Source organism: Ipomoea triloba, chromosome 9 (assembly GCF_003576645.1).
Source record: "Ipomoea triloba cultivar NCNSP0323 chromosome 9, ASM357664v1".
Classification (NCBI taxonomy): Eukaryota; Viridiplantae; Streptophyta; class Magnoliopsida; order Solanales; family Convolvulaceae; genus Ipomoea; species Ipomoea triloba.
This window is the reverse complement of record NC_044924.1, coordinates 26,640,560-26,659,771: the sequence shown is the minus strand read 5'-3', so window position 1 is coordinate 26,659,771 and position 19,212 is coordinate 26,640,560. Positions and strand designations below refer to the sequence as shown.

Below are 19,212 nucleotides of genomic sequence, written 5' to 3'. Positions count from 1 at the left end.
AATTGTTACAAAAAGCTAATTAATTAAACACTTATTTTTTTTGGTGAATAAGAGGGACCCAAGGTCCCGGAAGTTAACGGCGTCTACTAGTGGCAAAGCCTGCGGTGTCCCGCTGGAGAATGCTCATCAGATCCTCAGGCAAACACTTAATTAAACACTTATATTGACTCTTTAACCAAGTCAAACAATTAATAGTAAGCAAATAAGCCAAAATTGTTGATAAGTTAACTATGTTACCAAACATGACGAAAAGAAAATAAAATAGTTGCAAAACTTGAGAAAGAAAATTCCTAAGTTTCCTGACAACCTGCTAATTTACACTAGTAATTCAGTCCCCATAAAGTTGAATAATGTGTGTAATAATCCAGAACAGACTTGTAAGAAATTAAAGACATTATTCTTACAAAATATTATGAGCTGTACAAGCTAAGGTGGAGAAACCTCACTGATCTATGTTTAACAAAACAAATATAAAGTTGTTCTGATCATACCAGGGTTAATGCCTGCCTATTTCAATTTTCAAGATCCAATGGTTCCCAACGGCCCCGCGCTGCTGCCTTCTCTCAGTCCCTGGAGGCAAGCGTGCAGCGTTTTTTGAACGCTATCAGCGACGTGCCTTAGCCTGCCTTGGTTTAGGTCCCCGCCAGCAGAGCTGTTCACTTCAACGGTTCGAGCCACCCGCTGTTTGCATCTTTCCCACTCATCGGCTCGCAACCAGCATGCCCTGCCACCGTGGCTCCCTTCCATTCGGAGGAAAGATACGCTAGGGTTTTCACCGAATGCATATTTCAATCTGACGGACACGCAATAGGGCAACCAAGCAGCACCACCAGCAGCGTTTATGTGAGGTATGTGAGTAGGATCGAGGACAACTGTAAGAGCAAAATCAACGCAATTATGAGGACGATCGTAGTGAATATTGCTCTTGGATGCGTTCGTGCCTTCAGAGCTCCCATCCACGTTACATCCTGTGTGATTCTCGAGACAAAGTTCGATACGGGATTTCTGTGCAGGGACAACATCAGCTCCTTGGACTTGAGCCAACCCTTTCTTCCACGCAATGAGTTTCAAGAACTCTCTTAAAACTGAGATCGGCAAAGTCAACAGAGTAATGAATGAAGCAACACGAGAAGCATCGTAGGGCTCTGATGCAACACGACGGCAGAAGTAGTCACATATCTCTCCGATCTCCGATTGGGTCAATTCTTCTTGGGCAGCTGCAGGGTTTTGCTGCTGCTGCTGCTGCTGTTGGGAGTGATGAAACTTCTTTACACTGAGGACCTGGAGAAGAAGTTGAACCCTGTGTACGCTAACAGCAAAAACATAGCCCCTGCAGAAGAAAACGAAATTAGAAAAGTTACAAGCGCCATATCAGTATATCACAGACCAGCTTATTAAACATTTTAACTTACAATACTACTTCAACCCTCAGGGCTAAAACTTGTCACATCACAAATCACTAGACTCTACATAAGAGTTATGGACCAGATCTAGACAATGCAAGAACCCCATAGCAGTTTCATGCATAAAATACATTAGCACTTACTAAATGAACATAACAAATAAAAACCAAGCTCTGGTATAAAGGAGTGACAAGATCATCTTAACAGTTCAAATAAAAAGGTAAGGAGATCCATTAGTTTTGAATGACAGAAGAAGCAAGCTTCGGAGAAGGTAAAAATACATATCTTCCAGCCATCACCTCCTCTACAGACTATGATCAAGAGCTCCAAGAGCTTAACAGAACGACAAAAGGAAAATAAAAATAAAATTTCAGACCTAGGCAATCCTCATAACTTATATTGAGAGAAGTGACTTTGAAAACGGCAAAGACCAAGTCATTATGCAACAGCTTCAATATATGAAAAACATTGCCAATATTTGTAGAACATGTTAACTTTAGTAGAGTAATAAATTGTCTCATTTTTTATAATAATGCGGATGTGATGCATTTTGGGGACACGGATATCACCAAAAAAAGAGAGCACCAGGCATGGAAGTTGACATATTAAATTAGCTAATTTTACTTTGTTGTATTTGGATTAAGCAACTAGTTATTGAGTTTCCGTTTATATTGGTAATTAGTTATTACCCTGTGAATCATTGTTATCAACCACTATAAAATGGAGAATTATTTGGAATAATAAAAGCAGAAATTTGATCCCAACAGGGAGCTAGGGAGTTTTGGGTTCAAGAGAACCCAAGTTTATTTTTCCTTTCTGACTGCACTTCATTACTGTTCTTCGTTCTGTTTTCTTTTGCATTTTTTAGCCTGTGACAAGAACACATAACAGTAGGTGTGCATGTGTGCGTGTACTTATATATGTAATATATGTACGTATGCGGTATGCATCAATGTATATATGTGTGCAGTGGTTGACTGACAACTATAGGACTTTGATAAAACAAGGACAGGTGACTGAATCTTGGGAAGGGGAATTGGCATGGTATATTAGAACTATAAATAATGGACAATCTTACCCAACAAAGAAACGTAAGGCAGGCTGTTCCTCATCTAAATTCAATAGTGAGCCCTCATTATCCTTCAGAATTGACCTTAAAATCTCTTTGAGAAGATCTGGTAATTGTGCAAATAACCACAGTACTCCAAGATATTTAAGAATGCCTCTAAGAACCTTCTTGAGTGCAACAAGAGGAACCCATCCACCGCCATATCCTCCATCATCCCCAAGTCCAATAATTGCAGTGTTGAGTTCCCCCCTCACATGTGCAGGGACACCTGAGCCAGGGGGTCTGCGTAAAGGCATCCCAGGATTCATCCCAAATAAATTTGATGATGCTGGAAGAGCATTACCTACACGATTAAGAGCAGAAACAGTATTTCCTTGACGAGCCATTACGGCAGAATTTGTGAGATTGGGTCTGTTTGCATTGACAGCTGAATGTTGGGGTCCTGTATTCAGATTCGAACTATTTGAATTGGCTAGCCCAACTGCTTGTTGACCACCAGAAAAGTTAGAATCTATACCATTGAGTTCCTGAGCAACATGCTCCATTATGAAGGGTCGAAATTGTGGACAAGGTAGTGACCCCCCCACTGTTGAACCACCTTTAGGTGGAGTAGCTGGTTGCAACCAAACCTGATCTCCAGCAAAACATCTCATATCAACAGCAAAACGTTTCCTATATATGATGCGAATCCAGTAGGGACCACGAAGTACTACAGAGACATCAATAGGTAACAGTGAACTAGGAACAATGCCTGGGCCACCTCTCCCAGCAGCAGAGGCAGCTGCAGCCAGCATTGCAGCAGTAGGGTGGTTCGGAGCTCCAAGGGGAACAGAAGTAGTTGGTGCCCCAGGATTGCCTCCAGGACCGGATGAAGGCTGATTAACATTTGCATTTGAGATATTTGGCAAATGCCCCTGAGATGGCAGATAACCAGCCTGTTTCGAAATAGGAGCAGGTGCTACAATACCAGTAACCCCAGACACAGGAGCAGCTCGTGCAGGTCGTGTTGCACCAGCAAGAGCATGCAAAGGTCCGGCTGTGAGGCGGATGCAATCTAAGAGTGATGAAACCTCAGCTCCATCGATGAAATCTTCGAGAAACTGTCGGTTGAAGAATCACAACAAATTAATTCATAGGGAAATGGGAGCAATGAAGTATTTAAAAACAACAATATAATGAAAAAGGAATCACTTGACAGAAGTCATCATTGACCAAGAAGCCAATATCATTTAGCTAAAAACAAATTCTTAAAGTAAGGTTTAGTCCTATCATTACTGCAATAAATTCCTAGTGAAAAGATAAGACTTCTTATTTTCTAAGTTTACAGCTGTTTCAGTGTAATAAACAGAAGACTGTAAGTTACAGCAAACGGAAGGACTCAAGTACACTGTTAGTCTTTAGTGAAATCAATGATGAGCAATAGGTTGTGGAATATCTTATCCATTTTTAGGATGGAAAACAAACCTTGGTATGTGGCCAAAGTTGGTCAGGTGAAACATGCATTGTGCAGCCTTCTTTACCCGATTCCCATTCAACAACAAAACGAGCAAGAACCCCCTGACCAAAACTAAACCACAGGCTCATAAGTCCAACAGCCTCAATTCTAAATGCTCTCCTCATTTGGTCTGAAATCCTATCAACCGAGTCACCAGCACTTTTTAGTCCAGATTGTACTTTACTATCCACATTTGGACTGCTTTCTTCCAACTTTTCATCTGTCCTTGCACCAAGTAACTTCCGCATTCCAAGTGCAAATGCACGAGCATTAGAGAGCCTTTGGATATCAGCCACTAATTTACGGATACTATCAGCCTCAACAGAATGGTAGCTCAAAACAACACCCTCTGAATCATAACGGATATGAGAATCTGCATCAGATGTATTGGCAATTCGAACACCAGAACCCCATGGAGTACTACTGCCACCTTTTTGAAGCTCCCACAGGTCCTGAAAGTGTTGGTCAATGATTTTGACATCCCAATACATGCTTCCAGGCCTCCCAAGCCGCAAGCATATGTGTTGCCATGTGTCATCTCTAGCAAAAGGAAGTCGGAACCACAGTTTTGAGGATGCACTTCTAAGACCCACCTCTTCAACATAAGGGATTTCAAGTGCATCCATCTGACTAGTAAGTCGGGCATGCTTGATACAAAGTGAGCAATGCCTGATAACATGAAGAAGGGCAGAAACATATACAGTAGAAGGTGCATTGCCTTTATGAGTTTCATTTAAAAGATCAGCATAACTGTAACCATCAGTTTTACCAGATATCTCCAAAGAAACTAGCATTTGCGACTGAAGATGATGAATGCTAGCAGACTCCACAACCTTTCTTCTCTTGTAAGATCCTTCGCTGGATTCTCTTCCTTGAAGAGATGGAAGTGAGTTTAATAAATCTGAAACTGTACGCTTTCTGGGCATTTTATTTTGTCTAGAAGCTGAATCATGACTTGAATTTGTACATGTAGCAGAAGTGACTTGAGCTGAAACAGCAGGAAGGAAACTTAAGAGTGATTACAAAACACAACAAACAAATAAATATTCATATTCATATTCATATACAAACCAACAACTTTCTCAGAGAAAAATGAGAAATGGACAAGGTGCAGACATTTATAAGTTATAACAAGTTATATTTGCAAGAAGAAATATCTTACATAGGGGACTTGTAACTAATGAGTTAGATCCAGAAGCCCTAAGGCATGCAGATACTGTGCCCCCTGGAGAGCTCTTTGGGGCATTAGATGTTCCAATTGATGCAGGAGTTGGAAGGCTATTTCGGTTTGGTGGAGATAGAAGTTGAGCTGACCGAGGCAGCTGATCTTCATCCTTTGATGTGTAAGATTCAATTCCAACAGAATGTGGTGACCTTAGAGACACCAAATCTTGCTCAGACCTGGAAGCTGTCAATTTCTTCATAGTTTGACTTCTTCCAGGAAATGGGGATAACGAACTGGTGGATCCTGACTGTACTATCCCCTTGTAAATTGAAACATTATAACTACTACTAGTATTATTTTGCAACATCTGCACTCCTCCTTCCCATTTAGGAGACGATGTTCCAGCTTTTGAACTATGCAAATTTGTGGACCCCGGAACAAAATGTGGAGCAGGAGAACTGACAAATCTATAAGGGGGATTTGCACCAGTCATAGAAGGAAGAGATGACCCTTTCTCTAGTTCAAACACTTCATCAACAATGGATGAGAAATTAGAAGAAACACAAGAAATAGACATAGAACCTTCCAAGCTAAATTTATTAAGATTACTGCTTTCAATTTGTTGGGTAGTATTATCACGTAAAGATGACAACAATTTCCTGTAGTCAAGAAGACTCAAATTCAGTACATCCTCATAAATCTGCATCTGACCAACATCAACACTTTTGGAACGGACAAAGTTGGTTAAATCACCAAATGATTGAGCTTTTCCTGAAGAATCTGACTGAATTTCTAGTAACTTGAAAAGTGGTTTGAAATCCTTGTCAAGTTGCATTAGCAAATAATAAGAGCTACCACATTCCGGGAATCTCATAAGCAACAAGTTTGAACCACTGGCAATATTCTTTGGCAGCTTCAATGATGCTAAACCATGTTCAAAAACCTGCAGGAGTACATTATATACTTAGTCAGCCATCTATCAAGAAGAGAATGACAAGCATTGCTACACTATTGGAAAAAATTACAAGCTCAGTTAAATCGTCTAAGAATAACAACTAACAATAAACAATGAGGCTAGGTCAGACAGCCAGTGACTGACTGGCCTATGCCCTCTAATATTAAAAAGTACTAGTATACACCCAATCAGAGATCAATCAGGAAATTAAGTTGAGTAGAATCACTTGGAAGGATAAATCCTGTCAGACAGAACAAAAAGACCTTTTAATCTCCCTACAATCACCCATAAAATGCATATAGTAGGTATGATAACCATTAAAACACAGTAAGCAGGAGATGATGATTTAACAAAAAGCATACAAATAATAACAATAATTATCCTAATTCAGCATGAAATACCAAAATTTATTGCTACAAAAATTAGAAATGGATTAATGAAACCATTAAAACACAGTTTCATTCAGCTTTAGAAAAAGAATTTTCTTAATGCACTTAGTATAACTTCAAAAAGAGTAAATGCATATGGAAATGGTGTCTGACACTTAACAAAATAACAACAGCGCCCATTCTGGTCTTAATACATTTAGATAAGGATACCATTTTTTAAACAACTGTAAAAGAAATAAATAAATAAATAAATAAAAGAAGAAGAAGAAGAAGAAGACTTGTTTCCTGAACAGCATAGCTTGTTTATTACTATATCTGTCAGGTCTAAGATGCACTTGAACAGTAAAACCAAGAAATTATTCATCCATGAACCAACCAGAAGAGTCATTCTACATCTACACATGAAAAATCCCTACTGCTATGTCCCCCCATTGACCCAAAGCTGATTAAGGAAGAAATATTTTGCCAGGAAAGTGAGTTAACATGCCATCTTGCAATTGGTTCAGTGAATATGAGTTTACTCAATTTGTTTGCAAGTCATTTTAACACTAATTAATTGTTTATGACTTGTTTACAAGTCATTTTTTAACATGACTGATGAAAATTTGTACATATATACCTCAAGGCCTAAGAACCTTCCAACACAAGCAAACAAGTGTAATAAGCTTTTGCTTCTCAGGCTTATAAAAGCATCAGCTGAAGTCATAGTCCCCTGGTTTAGGGCATCTTCATGCTCAATTAGTGTTGATGATGATATAATATTCTTGGATGACTGAAGAATGAAGCGTCCAATCCTAAATGCGAGAGTAAAAAACATACGTTAAGTCTCTGAAACACGAAGTAAGAAATCAAGATTTGGGTGAACCCCCTATAGTGAAATGCAGAACAACTTGCTACATTAAGTTTTGGGTGCAGCCTCATAGTAAAGTGCAGAGAGACATTTGCTTGCAAGCCTGCATTGCTACATTTATCTCAAAAATATATTTTAGCTTACACCAATCTTATGCAGTTTGTCAGAAATACATAATTTCCTGCAACTAACTTGACTAAGACCCAATCCCAATAAAATGGAGTTGGTTATATCAACTACATTTCTCCAACTTCAACATTAATGCTCCTACACTAGCATGACTTTCTAAACAAGAGTTATTCTCATAAGTTTTGTGCAATTTTTTTATCCCTTTCTTGCCAGATGCCATCTACAACTACAGTAAGATTTCTCCTGATTGGGGAGTCCATAAGCCTATATAGAGCATGTTGAAACCATCTTAATCTATTCTTTGTCAATTCATCTTAAACCAGTGCCACTTGCACATTTCCAATATGATCCTGTCTAGCATTTCCCACACATTTATTTTAGCAATCTTAGCATTCTCATGTCTGCTATGGGCCATTGACCCTTTTGTAGGCATTTTGCTTTGATGCCAAGCACACTCATTTATTGGCCAATATTTATATCAATCTTCAAGATCTTTATGGTCACATCAAATTCTAGTCAGAATACACCATTCACCAATTAACCATTCTATGATTTGCAAAATTCTCCCTTTGTTTCTACATTTTCCCTTACCCATTGAAGTAGTAATGTATCATAATAATACACAATAGGCTCAAACCACATATGGTTTGAAGTATCCTTGAACCAAAGAGGCTCATGCCAGCATTCAAGCATAAGAACGGTTAATTTCACATGACGAGCGACATATTTAAGAATTACATAAATTTGAAAGAATAAAAATTAAATTGGAAAACCTTATATTTATTCCAAGGGTGAAGAACGAAGAGCCATAGGCACGTACAAGCAAGACTTCTTGACCTTCATCTTTTCCAAGGTCAAGCTTGTTATCCGTCTGCAAACAAGAAACAGTTAAGCAAAAAAGCATATGAGACAATTAGATTTCTAGTAAACTGTCAGACAAAAGAAACTATTGATGCTATGTCAAATGTCAATAGCAAGAGTTTTGTAAAAGAAACATCACATTATTCTGTAATTTTTAATTCAAAGTGAATTTGAATCCCAAGTGCTTCAGAATTGTTGTGGAGATTCACTAGAGAAGAGGGGATGCTTTGGGAAAGGTTGACTGTGGCAAAATATGGCAATGATGAAGGTGAACATTAAAGACTTTCCCTCAGGCATATTCAGTTTGAATTTGAAATGTGCGAAGGTTTAAGGTTCTGGCACAATACTTGGTGCTCTCACCTACCACTTAAACTATCATTCTATCATGCTCTGAACTACTGCACCAAAGGATTTCCCTAGGAACAAGATCAGGAAAGCTAACTGTTCTACTAAAGTTTCTTTCGTCAAATGGGAAGGCCTCAAAGATGAAATTTTGAATCGTCTCCCCATTCATTGTGAATGGGTAACAAAATTCTAGAACACAATCATATCTTTACAGAAAATTCACTAGGTCATGCCCTCAAGCATCCATGAGTTGCTAAAGGACATTGCTACAAAGAACGAAGAAAGAAACAGAAATTTTACAACTTCAATGAAAAGAAAAATACCAAACCATAGATCAGTTACAATAAAAGTACAGAGAATTTTTCTATTAAATGAAAATGATTTATGAACATTGCAAGAGTTTTGAAAGGTTCCAAATTGTTTCAAAAGTCAAACAAAAAAAAACGATACAATTGACCTATGGTATACTTAAATTAACAAAGGAATTAACTTCAAAACACGTGAGCATTTTTCAAGAACTTTTAGCAAACAATTGAAATTCTAAAAATCACAAAGTACTACAGCCTTTACAGGCTTGTAATTCACTTTGTATTTTCAACCTTTAAGGGGTCCATAGGGTCATAGACTAGAGACATATTAAAATTAGTCAAATGTAAAATAAGAAAAGACCGAATACCAGCCATAAGATACCAATAGGCTATAGAGATCACACAAGCTTTTCTAAGCTGAACATTTTTTTATTTAAAATAAAATGATGCAGAATGCTTTTTGAAAATTATTTATTAAAAAAAAAAAGAAAAAAGCACTAGGGTGTGCAGGAATACAATGACAATTCTATGTGAAGTAGCTCAAACAACCATGCACTCCTCAAAATATAGAATAAGATGTTATTAGATCTTTAAATGGTCTTCTTCTACACTGCACCAAGAGGACTTTGCTAGGTCAAACCCTAAAAGTCTAGAACTTTTGCACAGTTCAAGGAAAACCTAAGCTTCTCACCCTTTTTAATCACAGACAATTGAAGTAGTTCAGATAGTTCTCAAGTCACAACCCAAAGAAGTATACCTCTCCCAACATTTCCCATACTTCCCCAAGAGAGTCCTAATACCCTGGCATATGGTTGATAAGTTCACTTAAACATTCAGCCAAATAATAGTTCAAAGGGCAAGACTTAAGCTTGGAATTTATTCCAATAAAATATAATATGAAATGACTAACCATTTTGTATTCAGCTTGAGTTTCACCCTGACACTTAAGTTGAACATCTCCTGGAGCTCGACAGACCCGAGTATTTTTCTCCAGTTCTTTAAAAATTTCAAGCAAGCGAGTATATCTGTTACAACAGATTGCTCTGAGTAGCAACTTCTCAACGTCAATGCAACTTTGATCAAGGAAAAATTCAGCTTCCTTTCCAGTCATCGGATCAATTACAAATGAGGTATGGAGACATTTTATTTGCAGGTCTGGACCTGGTTCAATTTTTATATATGGGCAAGATCCCATGTCAGATGTACTGGAGCTTTTATCTAACTCCAGCCAATACAAAATTTTTAAGCCAGGAGTACGTAAACCAGTGAAATCAGTTTCTCCATCTTGATTCATTTGCATGGAGCCAGCACTCCCACCTTGTCCGACAGTACCATCAGATATGAGCTCAAATCGAATTGCATCTTTCCATCTTCCTTGCCTAAGTGTTTGTACTTGCCTTATAACTGTGTCCATAACAAGTGCAACACACAGTTCATGCAGAATAGAGTACAACGTCATGAATGGATGCTCTGCAGTGGTCATTCTCCGTTCGAGATCATCTCCAAGAGCATGTCTACGCGATTCTTCAAGCTTCATCATACCACTTCTCTCACCAACAAGAAGCTCTAGATGCAATATCCTCCACATTGACAAGTGTCCTCTATAACCAAGAGTAACTAGAACCTTAAATTCCCCATCCACACGGAGCAAAACAGTACCATCAGAAACCTTTACTTCTGTAATTTCCTTGGGAAGTGAAACTTCAAGGAGTTTAGACCTAACAAGTGCATCTAGCTTCTTTAGAGCTGATTTTTGCTGATCATCATTTAATGTGCTTTGCATGCCCACATCTTCTATACATTTTGGCAAACGCAGGTAAGATCCAGTAAGAAGAATTTCAATAGCAGAAGGAACATCATAGATGGGAGCACGAGCTTGTTGTAGCCCTTCATGCATGAAAAACAATGAATCTGCAGCTTGAGTGAAACATGTATCATGACTTGATAATGTTGATGCAAGTTGTTGACAGTACTGAATCAAGGGGACCTGCACAATAAACAAAAGGAATTTGCAGAAGAAATTCATTAGAATCCTAAAAGTGGCTAAAACTAAGACCTGCTTATTCAAACGAACCATGAAGTATGAGCCAAAATCAAAATATTTCAACTACAGCAAATGAGATAATAAAAACTGAATTGCCTTTCTACAACTCCTATTCTCAGAAATGTCTTTCTTTGGTGTAGGAAAGTGGGGTGTAAAATGTCTTTTTAAAAAAATTACAGATTATATTCCTACTTTCCATTTGTATTATGCATTTTGTGTTACTCTCCAGCCTCCTAAATCATCCAGGAATACAGTATAAAATTCTCACATCCTGACCAACTGATAAACACTTCACTCACATGTTTACAACCCCAACAAATAATAAATCACCTAACAAATTTCCCTGTTCTCATAAGCATTAATTAGATGATCAAGTAGGTGTGCTAAGGCAGAATTAAGTTTATCCATCTTGTAGGCTGTAGCCAGTACTGCACAAGGTTTATTGCAGATAATTTCCCTGAAAAATGATCCACAGTTAAGGGTTCTAAAGTTACTCCCTCTGCTTAATTGGTCTGCTAAACAACTCGCAGTGAACATAGCCTTTCCAGACAAAAAAAGAAAGGAAGGGGAAAAAACGCCAAACAAACAAACAAACAAGGAACTCCATCTAGAATTTCCAATAAAAAAACACAAATCTGAAGAACAAAACCCAATAATTCAGTTTGAAATCATTCTTCCTGTACAATAAAAACTACATAGATTTATATAACATATCAAAACAAATTTGTATGGCATCCCAAGTTCCTTAACTGGAACTAATTTTTTTCATGCAACTTCAATATCACCATTTCACATACAGAGGTCCAAGCCCTTAAACTTTCCGCCTCAAACAATTGCAAAATTAACTTCCTACATTTTTCACATGCTCTAAATTCTCTGAGAATAGATTTTGCAGACTTCTAGTTTTCTAGACATAAAAGTAACAGGTATACGCAATTACTAGAACCCACTAAACAACAATGTTATAAATTAGGGTCTTATTTATGCAAGTTGGAGGTGCAGAAAATTAAGCATAGAAATGTATGCAATGGACGCTTTTTAAATTGAATTGGGATCAATTGATGGACTCATGCATATTATGGATTTATTCCAAATATTTTCTATTTTTGTTCTTTTAGTCATTCCAGTTTCCTTCCAATTTTAGTTGTTCAATCTTTGTTTTTCTACATCTGCTGACATTAGTGTGTTCTAAGCATCTCTCTCTCATCATGTATATGTTATTGCTCTTGCATTTTGTGATGTTTATCCAGAAGAATGAAACCCATTTCAATCCATTGAAGCTTCTTCTTCAGCGTGTTTCTATTATCAATATTCCAAATCAATTCATTCATATTCAATTCCCTCTATTTTCACTGTAATCAAACAATTCAAATGCTGATTTGAAAATGAAACAGGAAAGCGAAAAGAAGAGGTAATTGAAAACCAGTCCTGCAAGAGCAACACCACAACCACCTATCAAAATGACATGACCTTTCTAAACTCAGTTCACCACCTTTCAATCAATATCCTACTTCTCCACCACCAATATTCCTTATCAAATCATTTTGTATTCAATTCTCTCCATTTTTCACTGTAATCAAACAATTCAAAAGCTGATTTGAAAATGAAACAGAGAATGGAAAAAGAAGAAGCAAACGAAAACCAGTCCTACAAGTACAATTCCACAATTGCCTATCAAATCAAAATGACTAAATGACCTGCTAAACTTTCTAAATTCAGTTCACCTCCTTTCAATCCATATCCTAGTTTCACACGCTTCTTTCTTTCTTGACTCTATCTCCTAGTCAACAAAAGCGCAGAAGATTTGCAAAATACGAGCTTCAATCGATACTAACCTGTTGACACCACTTGGCGAGGACATTGAGGCGAAGCATGCGCTGCTGGGTCTTGACGAGGTACTGGAGAATCCCACGCTTCTTGTCGGAATCGGGGAGGTCAGCGGACCTGGACTTCTCCACCAGCTCCTTGAGCGAGACGTAGGACTCCTCCGCCGCCCGGCTCACCAGCGTGGAGAACTCCACCGTCTTTTGCCCTAATTCCGCCGCCATTCTTCAAGAATCCCTCCGCTCCCACAAACCCAATTCTTCCTCCTCGCCGCTCGATCTAGCTACTCGGTCGAATCATAGAGGTTAGGGCTTCGAGATTCCGCAACCGGAGAAACAAGAAAGTCGCGAAATGATACTCCTCCGGTGCAGTGTATTGCAGTAGTATTAGCTGAAGAATCTTCGGTTATGGCTGCTGCTGCGTCGAAACTCGAAACTCCCAAGTCTCGAACGAATTTGTCAAAAGAGAGAAAGAGGAGGGAGAGAGGGTTAAATATATACCCGGGTAACTTTACCGGAGTAATGTTCTCGGACAAGCTTTAAAATAAATAAATAAATAAATAAGACAAATTTTTTATATTAGGAGAGACTTTTAACCTCGACTCAAAAATACTAAATATATAATTAAATAAATTTAGTAAATCCTAAGTCACCTAGAAGAAAAAACCATACATTCTTTATTTGTGGGGTTTACTTTAATATCATATAATTAAACTAGTATTTTACCTGTACGATAGTAATGCTATTAATTAATCAAATTTATTTTGCTATAGTACTCACATACATCAAATTGTATAAAATTTTGAGTAACACAAAATTTGTAGTAAAGAAATAAAAGTTACAAATTATTAAATACTTCATAGTATACAACATTGGTAGTGTAATTATTACTGTCTCCCCCTTCATTTGCTATAGAAATTTTTAAACCTTTTGGGTTACTAATCCTTCACGCAGCAACGTAAAGTTGACCGTGAACAAACATCGATTTCCTTAAAAGTTGTTGACACTTAAAATTTGATAATTTTTATTATTTTATAATATTAGCATATTTGAATGTATTTGGATAATATTGATATTATCTAATTTGTTAGTTAGATAATATCAAAAGAGTTTGAACCTATCAAAACTCTTTATCCTACAGTTATAAATAGGACCTTTTATTTCTATGTATTGGTCCTAGGAAAAATCATAGAAATAGCTTTGAAGCTTATTTAGAGAATTAGAGATCATGATCATGAAAATAAAAGCCCCATGACCTTGAAAGTCCCAAGCTCCTCCATGCCTATCATGTTGATCCAAACCTCCAGTTGAAGATCAAGTCATTTGAAATCCGGAGACCCTTCAGAAGAACAAAGATCAAGCCATTTGAAATCCGGAGGCCCTTCAAAAGAACAAGCATATAAGTTCTTCTCTGAAGATCAAGCCACTTGAAATCCGGAGGCCCTTCAATGGAGTGTTCAAGACATCAACTGAAGAATCAAAGGACCATATATCCAGAGCTTGTACCCACACCCCATATTGATATACTACATGTAACCCAATTTTGAATTCCCATATATATATATTCAAAATTTTGTGTTTACAAAAGTAACCCTACATGTGACAATGTTTGACCTTGCCTTTTGTTTATAGTCATTGCGTAGGACAACATTATAGGGAATTGTCTTCTTTGGAATTTAAATGGCAATCTTATATCAGTGGGTGTCATTGACATTCTTGGAATCAAAACAATTTCACATGCATTGTTCCTAGTGATGATCTTTGCTTCAACCAAATGATCAGATAACCTTGTAATCACCAGTCTTGTTCCATTACACAATCCAAGTGAGTGATCTATGTTCCTCAACAGCATTACTGGAGATCCAGCCTTTAAAGTTAATGCATGGTTAGGTATGCCAAAAGCTTTAAGACCATTTAGTAATTCCGGAGTGTGCATATCCAAAAGTACACTATTACTTGAGTCAGACTTACAAATTGTGTCGCAACTTAGGTAAGTTTTACTCTCAGCAATATCAAGTCACTCATATATTCATTGACGACATCAAGTGTTGGAGCCAATATTGCACGACTTTTCATGTATTCTTCATCACATCCTCGTTCCTTGAACATTGGAAATATACTATCAACAATTGTTGCTATATTATTATCAGTTGATGACAATAACACCTCAGAAGGGATTTGGACGTTTGCATAACCATCGTTGGGTCCTCCCAAATTACCATCACCAATATCAGCTAACCATGCTGCAAATTGTTGAACTTGTTGAATGTCAACTCCAGGCTCCCGTGTATTAAGACGGATATTTTTTGTTAACCTAAGTACTTTACATGTTTCCCAAAGGTAAGAAGAGTTGATTGTTGCTTGGACAATATCTTGTCTAGACCCTTTAGGGATGACTGGCAAAATCTGTCGGAAGTCACCTCCAAAAACAATTATTTTACCACCAAGAGTTTTACCTCACTCTGTGCATCTTTTGACCGCATGAGATCGCGCAATGTTTTGTCTAGGGCTTCGAAGCAGTGTTTGTGCTTCATCCCAAATAATTAGTTTTGTCATGGTAATAAGTTATGCGAGTTGACTTCCTTGACTAATGTTGCAGGTAGAATATTCAGTTAAAACAATCGGTATTGCAAATCGTGAGTGTGCTTTTCTTCCACCTGGTAGTAGCAATGAGGCGATACCACTTGATGCAACATTTATTACAATATCTCCCTTGGATCGAACCTTTGCAGATAGTGTCTTCCAAACAAATGTTTTTCCAGTACCACCGTAGCTGTAGACGAAATACAAACCACCATGCTGTTGTATGACATCATTGATGACTGTATCGTATACCATTGTTTGTTCATCAGTCAGTCACTTTTCCCAAACTGCTTAACTCTTTTGTGGAACAAAAATGCCTCCGAACACTATTATCTGCATGGTTAGCGCAAATGGGGCCAAATATAACAAGAAATTTACAAGAAAACAAGAAGAAAAATGCTACTATATACAAGATATCCTTGGGGTGCCTCCCAAGAAGCGTTACATTTAACGTCTTTGGCTAGACGCGATACATATTATCCTTCGAAACATACCGACTTTGGGACCTTACCAAGCGTCCCATCTACCATGCTCTTAAGGTATGTCTGAAAATGTCGGACATCCTTGAATTCAAATTCGAGGAAAGGAAGAACAGTTTTCATGATTGAACTAAATGTAGTATTGCACACCACCCATAATATCTCAATGATGGTTTGAACTTCCCTTCTCTTCTCCTTTACTACTCCCCCCTTGGTGATCTTTTTATCTTTAGCATAGGTTGATACCATATCTCCTCACTCCCATTTAAATGATGTGTCTGCAGTTAACATTAAAGACATATAATATGATAAGTACATATAAATAATACGTTAACTATAAACACATAATACGTTAACTATAAGCAAATAATATGTTAACTGCATGCACATAATATGTCATTAACATATTGTGTGCTTTTAATTTATTTGCAGATGCATAATTTATTAATTGAAGATACATAATATGTTATGTTAGTTGCATATATAGAATTTTTGGATCAAGATTCACAATGTAAGGCAGTATATAATTGATGTGTTTGACTCTATTTTCCTTGATATCCCCTGCATCATTGTCTGGTGCATCCCAATATGATGGATGGCTCTTTTAGATAGTATATATACCCTTGTGTAAAAAGTATAGGCATTGAAGTCGTTGTAGTATAGTGGTAAGTATTCCCGCCTGTCACGCGGGTGACCCGGGTTCGATCCCCGGCAACGGCGTTTTTAATAGTTTTTGGATTTCCTGCGTTTGAGGATACACGGAAATATTAACAAACAAAAGTCCGACCTGCCGGATTCGAACCAGCGACCTAAGGATTTCAGTCTGGATGGACTCCAACTACAGTCCTCCGCTCTACCAACTGAGCTAAGGTCGGATACATTGCTGTGTTCCCAATAGTTTTTATTTATACCATATTTGAAATTGGATTAAGACAAGTAATTTTATTATGGTTAGAGACTGGGAGCCACTGTAGTATGATTCGAATTCATAAAAATCATATCATTGACTAGGTTCATAAACATAATACTAATATTATAAATTGTCCATAAAATTATACTACTCCCTCCGTCCCATTTTATGTGTCTGATTCGGTTAACGAGGCTTGACTGAAGTTATTTTTAATTCAATTTTTCATAATATTAAGTTCAGTATTATTATACAAAATTTATATATTACTAAAAGTACTATTAAACACACAAAAATAAATTTAAAATAAGTAAAAAAAAATACCAAAGAAAATTAACAAAGAAGAAAGAGTTGGTAAATAAGACAAATGGAGCAATATTTTAGGTTCATAAAAATAGCACAAATTTATCATTTATCACTTAAATATATTAATTTTTATTTCTTATATTTTTTTTGTATAAATAAGATCAATATATAAAAATATATATTGTTAAAATATCTAGTTAAGATCTTTAAAGCCACACCTATATTCATATATTTTTTCGATATAATATTTCTACAATTCTATGATGGTTTGAACTTCACTTCTCTTCTCCTTTACTACTCCCTCATCTTTAGCATAGGGTTGATACCATATCTCCTCACTCCCATTTTCAATTTCATGTTTTGCAACGTCTCCCCGCTCAACTCTCTCAATTATGTCAAAAGTGACAATCCCTTCGTTTTCCACCATCTCCTCTTCACACTCCCTCATCTCATCCTCCCACTCAATCTATGCTATATATAAAAACAATTTCCTCCTCCCAAATTTTCCCCCCAAAACTTAGGGGTATTTTGGTAAAATCATTTATTTTATTTATTTATTATTTTATTATTTTATTAATTATCCATCCTATAATATTATTATGGTAATATGATAATGATAATATGATAATATGGTAATATTGTTAATATTAATGGGTGATGGGTGATTGGTGATATATAATTGATAATTGATAATATGGTATATGGTATTATTCTTAATATTAATATATTAATATATAATATATTAATATATACTAATATTAATTAATTAATTGGTGATTATTTTAAAAAAGAATAATTAATTGGTGATTGGTGATTAGTGATATGGTAATATTGTTATATATTAATATTTATATTTATATAGATTGATATTGATATTAATTAATTAATTGGTGATTGGTGATTAGTGATATGATAATCTATATCTATATCTATATATCTATATATATTTATATAATTGACATGTAATTAACTATATTAGAATGAAAAAATTATATAATATTGTAGTAAAATTTTTAAATGTCAATCATCTATATTTACATAAAATTAAAATTAATTATACTTTCCTTTTGAAAAATCTTCCATATTATGTTTATCCTCCACTATATAATGATGAGAAATGACTCTTCTCTCACAACGTACCAATATCAGTGCTCTCACTATTAGTTAGAGATCTATAATCTGTAATTCTACGAAGTCGAAGATCGAACTTTAACACGCGTAGAATTGTTATGGTATGCAGTATGATTTAATTTTTAGTTGATTCATTCTGCATGTTGGAGATCATTATGGTGTAGTCTGCATTTCATAGAGTATTTTGTAGTACTGTGATTTAGTTTGATTTTAACAGCTCAATATGCTTTAATTTTTGCTGATAAGGTTTCAAGTAGCTAGGCCAATTTTGCCATGGGCGTATCACGTATGTAAAATTACAATTTTCAGAGTGATTGTAGTGAACAATCAAATGTTTTCTATAATTATATATATTTTAATCACATTACTTTGATTGGTAATTTCTAATGGAAAAACATTGTATTGTAACTTTGTATTACAAGATTTTGAATGATAATACCTTATTTAACTATCCATCTTTTTAGTTGTACTGTGCAAAATAACTAGCAATCTACGGATGCTCATCTATATATTGTAGAATTTGCAATCTTGATCTTCCCCATTTATGGATGCTTATGTAATTTGGTAAAAATGGTGGTTACTATACTTGAATAAATCCTCAATTATTCATTCCAATTGTTCGTTTTCTCATTCCAATTCTTCATTTTATAAAAAAATGGTGCATTGGAAGCTAAACATGGGTCATTGTATCATTGATTGTTGAATCCAATTATTATTAATCTTTATCATTAATTGCACAATACTAATTCACACTTATTAGTTAAAAAATGGTGATTACTATACTTGAATAAATAAAATAATAATATTAAATTTTGTAGCCTCGATTTAAAATCTATTATGTTAATATAATAATAATAATAATAATAATAATAATAATAATAATAATAATACTCCGTAGTAATAATAATCTAAAATTCTTAATATAATTTTCCTAATAATAATAATAATAATAATCCATAACTCTTAATAT

General features: G+C 35.9%; 1 protein-coding gene and 2 non-coding genes across 3 annotated transcripts; 1 reads left to right on the top strand and 2 right to left on the bottom strand.

The window, feature by feature from the left end:
* Nucleotides 1–246: 246 nt before the first annotated feature.
* On the bottom strand, nucleotides 247–13,308 carry LOC116030097 (mediator of RNA polymerase II transcription subunit 14). The gene is made up of 8 exons (XM_031272222.1): nucleotides 12,849–13,308; nucleotides 9,880–10,956; nucleotides 8,229–8,326; nucleotides 7,096–7,270; nucleotides 5,130–6,075; nucleotides 3,937–4,955; nucleotides 2,482–3,572; nucleotides 247–1,330 (listed from the first exon to the last, which is right to left on the bottom strand). Exons 1-8 carry the CDS (start codon nucleotides 13,059–13,061, stop codon nucleotides 520–522), a joined length of 5,430 nt encoding a protein of 1,809 aa, XP_031128082.1. The 5' UTR covers nucleotides 13,062–13,308; the 3' UTR covers nucleotides 247–519.
* A 3,238-nt stretch (nucleotides 13,309–16,546) lies between these two features.
* On the top strand, nucleotides 16,547–16,618 carry TRNAD-GUC. Its single transcript has one exon. It is a non-coding gene; the product is annotated as a tRNA-Asp (tRNA).
* A 61-nt stretch (nucleotides 16,619–16,679) lies between these two features.
* TRNAY-GUA lies at nucleotides 16,680–16,773 on the bottom strand. The gene is made up of 2 exons: nucleotides 16,737–16,773; nucleotides 16,680–16,715 (listed from the first exon to the last, which is right to left on the bottom strand). It is a non-coding gene; the product is annotated as a tRNA-Tyr (tRNA).
* Nucleotides 16,774–19,212: the final 2,439 nt, after the last annotated feature.